Here is an 11,511-nt window from a genome sequence, read left to right on the forward strand (position 1 = left end):
CGCTGACCTACGCAGAAAACAATTGTCCTTGTTGTTATTTACTAAATGGAAAGCTTTCTCTGCCGATAGTTGTGTGACTTCCTGAAAGTCCTCCCTCTGCCCTTCTCCGTAAGCTGGTTCTATTACCCTTTACATACATGTATATTTCTATGGCTATGCTAAATGACTATGCAGGAGGTATACCTCAGTGTGATGCTGCATGGTACGGTATCGAAATCTGTTTGCTAGATTTGAACTGTTGCTATTTCCGATTGAACCGTGGTCTCAAGGATAATGTTGAGTTATTTTATAGCCCTTTGTCAGTCAGTCAGTTTGCATTTACTGATGGAGTAACCTGGCGTTAGATGGCATCTTCTAATCTGGAAATATTATCACTCCTATCACAAAGTGATAACAAACTTAGCAAATGAATGACATGCAGCTTTTAAGGATGAGTAGGATACTTTTTTTTTGTATAAACATAATTTAGAGAATATTGTACCGTATTATGTAATTTCCTCAGTTTATAATTATGCTTTACATGAGAAAGTCGTTTAACTTGACTTGGAAAATACGGGTAGACTATACATTTTTTGTTGTGGTACACTTTATTGAATTGTTGGTAGCACTTGAGAGACACCCTTCGACAGCACAGAGATGTCTTACATGGGGAAAAGAAGTGCATGCTTTCCTGAATTGAAATGACGTGCTTGGTGAAATAAGCCGATGGCACCAAAGACTCTGATTTCTGTGCACATATCCGGCCTCATTTGCCTGTCAAAGTATTTCTGCAGGCGGAGAACAGTAGGGAAATGTTGTTCCTGCTCCAGCTGTTTGACCTTTGCTGGTCGATCATAATAGAAACGTGTTCGGAAATTGCCAAAACGTTATCCTGCTTACTGCTACTACTTTATCCAGGGACATTTTCTCTGAGTTACTCTTCTCTAAATGAAGGTTAACTATGTTTAAGCCACCCCCCAGAGAAATGAAGCAAGCTGAGCTGCAGCAATGTGTCTGCACTCAGAAGGGCTGTCGTAGGCCTCGGCCCTAGAATCAACACCAAACAGAAAAGCTTCTGTACGCTGTGTATCCCAGTGACGTCACTAACTGATCATGAGCTGTTTTATTTCAGTGCTCAATAAGCTTGAACAATGTGACACAGCACTCCTTGATGAATAACAGACCTAAGCTACTGAAAAGCTATTTGATTCAGAAAAAAACACTTTCCACCAAGCTGCTGACAAATGTGGTTAAACTAGTAACTGCTTCTTCCTAACACTGATCATCATGGGTGATGGTTCAGGTTCCCTCACTTTAGTCTCTCTCTCTCTCTCTCTCTCTCTCTCTCTCTCTCTCTCTAACCCGACCATTTTCCTCTCTGGCTGTGAAGGGCCTCATTGTCATCCCATGAGACAAAGGGATCCACAGTGGCTGGATTATAAAAAGATCAGACCATGCAAAGCAGACCCACCCTGACTCTGAGGCCTCTTCCCTCCTGGCCATTTCATTGTCTTTTCTCCTCCACACGCACAAACTGGTGTGGAGGTCATTGAAATGCACAGCTGATTGCTCACTCTGATACACTGAGTTAGGCTTTCTGGCTACAGGCAGGGTGACAACAATGAAATGACAACAATAATCGTGGAAAATTCAACTCTGTAGGTCGGCTGCATGCTTACTCGTTTCCATGTTTTGGTTATTAAAGGATATTGTTATGGGGAAATGACTTTAGTGCAATGCTTCGAGATGGCTTCTGGTTACCGCTCTGGCTCCAGTAACATATTGACTTAAATAGGAAATGAAAATGTTGTTCCTGACTCCTTGTTAGAAACTGCTCCAATTGGTTATCTTAACAAGACTTTGATTGTGTTGTAAACTCTATTGTAAAGGTGGGACCATTTCTTACATTTCCCTCCTGTTCAGACCTGCCATTTACATTTGCTTTGTTGATCCATCACAAGTGGCTTCAAGTCAGTTCACATCTCACATTATTGGACTTATCCGGTGACCACTTTGTGTTGAGAATAAACACCTCATTCCTGTTTGCATTAAGTAACTAAATACATATTCTAGCTGCAAAGAGCATTGGATAAGGGCGGGCGGGCGGGTGTCAGATATCGGCAGAGCACTGAAATAAAAATCCCTGACACATCACAGGAACTATGATAATAGATTCTCTCTGTGGTTTCTGTGACGTGAGATCGTTTTTTTGTGACTTATTGTACAGTACAGTTAAAAACAATATATACAGAGCTCAGACATTGTGGACAAAGTGATCGATTGATTGCCGCACACTGAATTTGAGTTCTTTCAATGTGACCCACAATCCATTAGCGTACATTAGTGATGGGATCACAAGAGACGCATGTTAATAACTGGTCTGAACGTGCAGCACTGAAGGCTTGGCTGGGACAGCACTGTATATTTTCCTCTGTGTGTGTCACATGGTTGACCTTGCTGTGCTCTCTGTCAGCAAGTTTGCGGTGACCAACATAGCACATGAGCATTAAAAATAGATGAATTAAACCTGATCCACGGCTCCTTCACAACAGCATTGTGTCACTGTTTGAAGCTAGTCAAACCTGGGGAGGCGGGTTTATACAGAATTCAATCATCCATGTTCCTTCTATTGATACTTACTATAATAATAATAATAATAATAATAATAATAGACCCCTTGTTTTTTGGTATTTTCTTCATCAATTTTGATTTATTTCTTTTACACAAAAATATAAAAATATAATTTATTACTTATTAAGATGCAATGAATGCTGAACAATATTAGGGAAATGTGCGACATGCAAAACATTTTAAAGGTTGTGATGACAATATTACTTGCAGTAAACAGATATTAAAATGCACTCAGTTCTCAGTCCTGCCATTCTGAAGCTCAGTAAAGAGCATCAAAAAACAAACAATTGCTTTCCTTAAAGGTGACCTATCATGCAAAATGCACTTTTGTACGTCTTTTATACATGAATATGTCCCCCCCCCCCGGTGTTCCAGGGAACTCACCAAGTGTCAGAAAACACAACCCTCTCTATTTCCCTCCATACCCAAATCTCTTAAAAAGGGGCTACAACAGATCTGATACAGACTGATCCAGATTTGAACACTTCTGTGACGTCAAAGAAGTGGCACTACGGCTATTGGGCCAACTCCACCAATCAGGAGGAGACAGCCACGGACATTGTCGTTTGAAAGTGCTGGAGACGCTGTAGTACATATGCCAGGCCTGTAGATGGTGCTGTTCTCACAGAATCAGCCCATGAAAAGACACTAGAGCGAAATGAGGAATGGCTAAAATGCATGATCTATTTGGTATTTTGACAAATAAAAAGTATAAATATGCCTTATATAGGTATGGTCCTACACTATATTATTCAAATATAGCATGATAGGTCCACTTTAAATGGCGGCCTCTTTTTTTTGTACATGATTCACAACTTTTCTGTTAAAGACACAATGACATTAACAAAAACAAAAGGTAATTTAAAGGATTTATTTTGAGTTCTTAGCATGATCCCTTTCAGTGATTAATAGTTATTATTTCCTCTCTATTGTCCCATCTCTGTGGAACTCCAGAAGGACAAGACGTCTTCATCGCCTGGAGGACAACGTCCCGCCTCCCCATCTTCTACCCTGGGACGCAACCGCTCACCATCCCCGGCCCCCAACCCGGCCCCAAAGAGGACCCCCTCCCCGGCCCCCAACCCGGCCCCAAAGAGGACCCCCTCCCCGGCATCCAAGTACGACTACTTCTCCAAAACGGCTTCATTGATACTTGACTTTAGGTGTTCTGAGTTTGGATGCAGCTTTCCCTCTTGATTTCATGACAAAGCACAAACAGCTCGCACTTTGTTCTTACAGGCAGAATTCCAAGACGCGCCCGCCCTCACCAGGTGCGATGAAGCAGCGCCCCCCGTCCCCCGGGTCTTCGTCAGCCAAACCCCCACCTATCCAGAAACCAGCCCTCACTCCAACAGGGCCTGCCACCTTGAGAAAGAGAGACTCCAAATCCAAGGATATGTGTCCTGTCCTGGCTGTGTCTCCTCTGCCCTCTGAGTCCAGCAAGAGCAAAGAGAAAGACGGTGAGCAGTTCTCTGTGATCAGAATACTGTCCACAGTTTAAATGCTTTATTGTTTTCCTGATACTGTAATGTAGTTAAACCATTCAATTTGTAGTACTAACCATGTATAACAGGTCCATAAAAAGTCAGACTTAACAACCCTGGTCAGCTGAGAAACTTTAAAAAGTCAGTACCAATATTTGCTAAAGCTGATATTTATTCTGGCAACCAGGATGTTTGCGCTGGTGCATCGAGACATGCTGTCAATTTCTGGGAGTGAAGTGACCCAGCATGATATCGTTTTCATCTCTACCCTATATAAATATTACTGTGGGGCCAAACCCACTTACACTCCAAGTGGGTGATGAGTCCAAGTCAGATATTTGTCAAACTCTTTATTCAGATAGCTTTGTAAAAGAGATACAGCCATCGTTCGGGCGTGATCAGGCTCATATTTCGTTGTTTTTCTTTAACCGAATGTGCACAAGTGCAGCATGATGGTTTTACACACACACAGGTTGCATATATATAACGTCGCAGTCACTAACACACACACACTATAGCGCGCATGATGTTGTCAACGGGAAAGTTATACAGCGCAAAAGATAAGAAGACATCAAGGTCTCAATTTGTAACATCTTTAAATCTTAAACAAGGTGTTGAGGAAGAACCGTTAAAACATTTGCAACAACTACCTTAACCAGAGTCCTAGTGTAATTATTTCTAATATACGCTGCAAAGAGAAATCATAGAGCTCTGGTCCCAACAGCGAGACCCCTCCCTCTTCTCGTGCACCATGGAGTCAGTAGGAGGGAGCAGGCCGGGGGAACGCCCCATTTGACACTTGTGTAAATAGATACTGATTTATTAATAGTTTAATTTATAAATAGATAAAGAAATCTCATCTCTTCTTTATATTATACTTTATTTAATCCATACTGGAAGGAGTGGAAAGTAAATTAAAATGAGCAAATAGAGCAGCAGGAACTATCGGATCAAAAATAAATTGCAGTGGGACTTTGTTTTAATACGTGTAACCTTTTTCTAAAAGACAAGAAAGAGATGATTTAGTAAACCAAACTGTTAAGTGTGTGTGTGTGTGTGTGTGTGTGTGTGTGTGTGTGTGTGTGTGTGTGTGTGTGTGTGTGTGTGTGTGTGTGTGTGTGTGTGTGTGTGTGTGTGTGTGTGTGTGTGTGTGTGTGTGTGTGTGTGTGTGTGTGTGTGTGTGTGTGTGTGTGTGTGTGTGTGTGTGTGTGTGTGTGTGTGTGTGTGTCAGGGGACCTGTTAAGTTCCATCTGGAGTCACATCCTGTTACAGATCGGGGGTGTTTTCTGCTGCCACCTCCTGGAGAGAAAGGTGTTCTGCAAAAAACAATAGCTTAATAATAGCTTTTTAATTACTTGCAGCCCGGCAAAGATGGTTGTCAGCTGTGCATATGAAAGATATTGAAACTAAAAAGTTCTAAGTGGCACAGTTTAGGCACATCTAATGCTTTTATTGGACCAAATAACAAAAGAGTGTTTGTTTTTGATGTAACATACAAATGTAATACTTGACAAAAATCCACATCTGTCACTCTGCTCATCAATTGTTCAACATTGCCTACAAGGCCTATGACCACGGGTCGGGGTTGGTCAAGTGGACATAGATACCTTTACAGAAATATGCATGCAGTAATCCACACTCTTCCTCTGTCACACACACACACACACACACACACACACACACACACACACACACACACACACACACACACACACACACACACACACACACACACACACACACACACACCCCGAACGACATTGAGTCTGCTGGTCTCTGTCCTTGCCTCAGGTAATACAATGATGCTATTATATTGCATAAGATACCCTAATCAAAGTATTGCATGATATGTAATGGCAAAATCTGGGATGATCACATTTCTTTCTCATTGTATGTACCGTCATATTGCTCGTCCCTGTGTACTGTACGTGTCGGTTTACCCTCTGAATTATTTCAGAGAGCTCAGAGGTCATCATGTGAAAGTCACCCAACTCCAAATCAAGCAGCTTCCTCTACGATCCATGTCTCTCTCTGCTGAGGAATGGGTGACAGGTCGACATCATGCAGTGCGTAACGTATTTTCTTTCCCTGCCCTGTCAGACTCTAAAGGCTCGACGGGCACCAACTCGGCCGCTGAGGCAGCAAAGATCCTGGCGGAGAACCGGAGATTAATGCGAGAGCAGAAAGAGAAGGAGGAGCAGCTCCGGTTACAGAGGGAGGAAGAGGAGAAGTAAGATTATTGGGATTATTCTCTTAATTCTCTCACTTTTCCCCTCTGTGTATTGTGAGTATTCTTACTAACTGCTGTCTCTACCGTCCCAGGGTGAGAAAGGAAGAGGAGATGCGCTTGGCGGAGGAGGCTCGCCTGATACGCCTGGAGGAGGAGAAGAAGCTTGCGGAGGAGAAGAAAATCCGAGACGAGGAAGATGCTCTTCTAGCTGAGGAGGAGCGGGTCAAAATGGCCGAAGAGGAGGTGGTGAAACAGGCCGAGCTGCAGAAGGAGCGGGAGGAGGCCGAGGCGAAGGCTCTGGAGGAGGCCGAGAAGGTCCGTCAGGAGAGAGAGCGCGTCATGCAGCAGAACCAGCAGGAGCGCATGGAGAGGAAGAAGGTATGGAGACACCAAGGAGCCTCAGTGACACTTCTCTCTGTTTACATGTCATGACATTATTTACCAGCTTGGTCTCTTCATGACAACATCTCTTCTTCCTTTTATACATATCACTTTCTCAAGCTCTTTTTTCCATTTCAGAGAATTGAAGAGATCATGAAAAGAACCAGAAAGGGGGAGCAGAGCGAAAAGGTGAGCTCACATTCACTCAGCCAGCAGAGAATCCTTTACTCTGAGTGTACGCTAACACGTCTTTGTGTCTCCTCCATAGGGTGAGGCAGGAGAGGATGATGACGATGAGGAGGAGGATGATGAGGATGATAAACAGGAGGATGAAGATGACGATGAAGAGAGAGAGGAGGAAGAGGACCAGACCAACTGTGAAACTCAGAGTAAGTGGTCAGGCGTCCACTCTGGTTACAGTTTCAGGACATTAGACTGCATGAAGATGTAGGGCTGCTCGATTATGGGAAAAATCATAATCTCGATTATTTGGGTCAATAATTGTAAATGCGATTATTCATTGACTTTGAAAACATCCATTTATTGGAGATTTTTTTTTTGAAAAGTTTGTTTTTAACAGTAGATTACCCTGAACTTTAAGTATAATTCAACTGAAAAACCCCCAAACATTTTTTTATTTAAATAATAATAAAAAAAGAATGGTTTTTTTTCGATTACGTTGTTTTCGTAATAGTTGCAAGCCATAATCGTAATCGTGATTAAAATACGATTAATTGAGCAGCACTCTGAAGATGTATGTATCACTGCCTTTCTGAATGTGGTACCTCACCACTGAGAGTGAAGGTGTGTCTTCCCCTCTTTGGGTTTGTTTGCATAGACTTTACATAAAACTCAACATGACTTATGACTCATCTAAACCAAATCTGTTCCTCTATTGACACGGTAGGCCAGGAAGAGGACAAAGCTGAGTGCGATCTGTCCTCCGGTGAGCCAGAGGCGGAGCGAGAGGCGCCGCTGGGCAGCGTGAACGGGAAACAAGAGACTGACGACAAGGAGAATAACAACGGCATGAGCACAGAGGAGACTCAGGCAGTGAGGTATGACTAGAGACAAGACAATGAAATATGAGACCCTCCCAGAAAGCGCTCAAGTGTATTGTAATCTCAAATAAAGAACAGAAGGGGCTCAATTAATTAATTTAGTCTAAATACTACAGTGGATATTAAAACGTCAGACCCATTGATCACTATGATAGGATAGCGTGAACATATCAGAAATGGTATGTTTCAATAAGCTTTGTCAAAACAGCTCCAAAATCATATGAATATAGGCGGGTGCACGCTGGTTGGGTTTCAGTCTGTTACCAATGATGATTAAATGTTGTTATAAAAAAATGTATGTAATATACTGCTTGTTATTTGTGTATCTATCAGGTCGTGTGCACTCAGCGTACTCTGGTAGAACTTAGAAGTAGTAATTAGTTGGAGTTCAGTGGAATATGATTTTGTCCGATGACTAGACTATTCCAGCCCTATCTTTTATTCGACTGGATTTCTTTCTGCTAACTCAAAGCTGAGCTGCTGTGATAAATCTCATGAACCTTCTGAACCTCTTTTCTATCCCTCTCCTCTCCAGTCCCGTTCCTAAGGGCCGCCTGGTGGAGGGCTCAGAGTTCCTGAATGAGCAGGACTCCGCCAAGGTGGGCTTAGTCTCCGGTCTGAACGGTAAATCCAACCCGTGGAGCTTCGAGGAGCTCAACGACCTCAACGTCCACTCCAAGACTCGGCCCCTGATCCAGGCGGAGGACTGTAAGCAGGTCCTGATCAGCTGTGACGGGAGCTCGGACGGGACCAGGGTGGCCTTCGAGGACAAGGGGACCCCCGTCAACCCCCTGCATTCCTCTAACCAACCAATAGAAGCCCTGTCAGGTGAGGAGTCACACACACCTGTTGGGAGTGTTCACTCTGTGATGAACTCTTCCTAAAGTAATCACTTCCTCCCGTGTCTCCGCAGAGATTTGATGCTGCCGCCATCGCTAAGACGCCTCTCTCTGTTGCACTCGTAAAGTCCCTGTCCAGCTGAGCTCCTTCAAAAAAAAAAAGTTCCAAACGGCTTCCTCCTCTCTCTCTCCTCCTCCTCTTCCAGAGCGAGGAGCACAAGGAGAAGCGGAAAGACCACCCCAAGTGCTACATCTGCACCCCACATTATGAGGAAACAAATATATTCAAATGATATATATATATTAAAAGAAAACAACGTTATGCTTCAGGGAAATTCCATATATTCCTTCAACGTGCTCGCTTCAGGTCTCTTTCCTCTTCCTCTTGTGTTTAGTTCTCAAAGGTTTTTTTTATGTCGTGTCTAAATTTGATGTTTTTTTTAAGAGTTTTGTCTTTGTCAGGGGTGCATTTGTTGTAATTTATTAATTTTGGCTTTTGTTGTTATTGTAATTATTACCTATGTTTAGTCTTGTTGTTCTTTTCTCTTGTGTGAGAATATTCCAGGACACATGCACACTCGGCTGCGTGAAGTGAACAGAGTGACTTAAAGGAGGAAAGGCTCCAACGTTCTGTTCTGTCGGGGGTTTGGTGGGGAAAGCGTCCCAGGTTTCACGTGTGATTCGTCTAAATTTACTTGACCGGCTGCTCTTTGCAGGATCCAATATGGCCTTAACATTTCCTCAACTACTAATTTTGAATTGTGAATATACTAAATTGCTTGCGCTGAAGCTCATTCATGCACAGTTAACTCTGTCACGTGCTTACACTTGAAAGTGTTCATACTTCATTTTGCCCCATTGCCCTGTCTCCCGGTGTGTTTCCTTATTCGGCCACTAGGCGGCGCCTGGAGCTCCATCTGTTACATTTGAAGCTGAATAGTGTTGAGGTTCACTCACAGCACTGTAGTGAATTTGGTTGTTTGTTCAGTGAAGTTTCTGCAGTTTGTTTCTCATTTAGGCTTCGTTAAGGTTTTGTTAATTTTTACATATGTACATAGAATTTATGTTTACGAGCGACATCATTGTACATCAGATATGACTTGCATCACATTGTAGTCTCATCTCTTGCTTGAATACCCATAACTGCAACATACTATCTTAGCAGTGGAAGTCCATTAGTTTCATTCATGGCTACCTCTGAGCTTCTTCAGGTGGTTTGTGTTCGTTACTAAATTGAACCTTGAATGTTTGCCTGAAACTACAAATCAGGTTTTCAATGATCTGGTTCTAACTTGAGCTTTTCCAACACATCCACCCACGGTGAGGCTTCTTCACCATTTACATTTATTTCTCCTTTTTCAACCAACTTTTTGAAATTCCCAAAACACCAGCTGCTACATCTGACACAATGCATTTCAATTCTTTTTTATAATATAATTTGGCCGTTTGTTTATATATAAAAATACATTTCTACATATATTTAAGTGTTATTGTGTTGTGTATATAATCAGTATTAGGCAGATGGAGCCATGTGTAGGATGAGGTGGCGTCGGGATGTGGATAATTGAAGTCTCTGTTTGTGTGCTTTACGTTTCTGTTGGACTCGTGCCCTGTGACGGGATGTCAGTTTACGTTTGGGCAGCCTGGATAAACGTACATAAAGCCCGCTTCCACATGAGCTCTGGAAAAAACAAGGGGCCAAGTAGGGACCCACTATATTTTCCTTAAAATATAGCGTTTGTTTATGTGTGTATGTTTTAGCGCTTTAAGCCCCAACTCTGATTCTGAACTTTGCCTCACGGAGACTAAACACATTTTGATGGTCAGTTGTTACAGCCCTTAGCGGCATGTCTGACCCAGGATCAGTCGTGGCCCGGCCTCTTCATGATACTTTTAATGTCATCACAATGTGTTTTATATGATGTTAAAGGACGTGGGGATGGATAGTTCTAGTGTAGGCATATCAGCTCAGGTCTTAACTAATCCTTGTAGTAGCAGAACATGACGTGGGTCAGACATGTTTTCTGTCTCTTCTGGATTGTTCATGAACTGTAATGAAATCTTGAAAGTCCCTACGCTTGAACAGTCCAAGCACGAGGTTTGGTGGACCTTTTATCGTTGCCTTGTTCTCTGCTGGCTAACTCAAATCTCTTTGTACATAAGGACTATGGGCTTTAGATCTTAGCTTTCATTAATAAGCTCAAAGAATGTAACGGACTCCATAAACCGTCCTTCATCATTTACCATGTCTCTCAGAGCTTTATGGCTTTCATCTATTACTCGTTTAAAAAAACACGAGACTCTTTGCACTGTCACAAATGACTGGCTATGTTTAGAGAATGGTAACTGAGGAGTAGCTTTACTGTTCAGACTCGTAGGAGATATTCTGGAAGAAAAGAGAACGTCGTTTGTGGATTCCCAGATGTTTTAGAAGTCTCATCTCCAAACCTTTCCTACCCCTCTAGTCCCATGTAGCATCTGTCGGGGGGGGGGGGGGGGGGGCTGTTGCAGCTGCTTCTTAAACACATATTTCGTCTACTCCAGGTCCTGCTGCATCTCTGAGGGCTCGAGTACAGAGCCGACTGCTTTAAGTCCTCAACGTTTTCTTTAACAATAGGATAGAACGGTGCCTTAGATTGAGATTTAGTATTTTTATTGTATCACAGTTAACTAAGAAAGCTTGCCCTTACCTCGGCCTCGACAATCAGTCTCCCCACCCAGGGCGACTTTGTGAATATGAATATTTCTCTGAAAGATTTACTAACAAAGCCCTGTCCAAGTAAGATTTGTACTGTAAATATATCTAAAAGTGTACTGAGATGATACAAACTGTTAAAACAAATAAAGTCTTGCAAAAATATTCCTTTGCCATGTTCTTTTATGTCTTTCTGAAAGAAATGAGACTT

At 42.5% G+C, this 11,511-nt stretch overlaps 1 protein-coding gene across 15 annotated transcripts in view; it reads left to right on the top strand.

Moving 5' to 3' along the window:
- map7d3 (MAP7 domain containing 3) overlaps positions 1-11,465 on the top strand; it is a 30,176-nt gene extending 18,711 nt beyond the window's left edge. For all 15 annotated transcript variants that reach the window (XM_079671462.1, XM_079671469.1, XM_079671475.1 and 12 more), the window contains 9 exons: positions 3,565-3,728; positions 3,850-4,070; positions 6,195-6,324; positions 6,417-6,702; positions 6,844-6,894; positions 6,974-7,094; positions 7,613-7,763; positions 8,302-8,594; positions 8,680-11,465. In XM_079671462.1, coding sequence (XP_079527588.1) covers positions 3,565-3,728; positions 3,850-4,070; positions 6,195-6,324; positions 6,417-6,702; positions 6,844-6,894; positions 6,974-7,094; positions 7,613-7,763; positions 8,302-8,594; positions 8,680-8,687 — 1,425 coding nt within the window. In that variant the 3' untranslated portion in view covers positions 8,688-11,465. The remainder of the gene's footprint in view (positions 1-3,564; positions 3,729-3,849; positions 4,071-6,194; positions 6,325-6,416; positions 6,703-6,843; positions 6,895-6,973; positions 7,095-7,612; positions 7,764-8,301; positions 8,595-8,679) is intronic.
- Positions 11,466-11,511: the final 46 nt, after the last annotated feature.

The sequence above is a fragment of the Notothenia rossii genome (genome assembly GCF_949606895.1).
Source record: "Notothenia rossii genome assembly, chromosome: 3".
NCBI classification, from domain to species: Eukaryota; Metazoa; Chordata; class Actinopteri; order Perciformes; family Nototheniidae; genus Notothenia; species Notothenia rossii.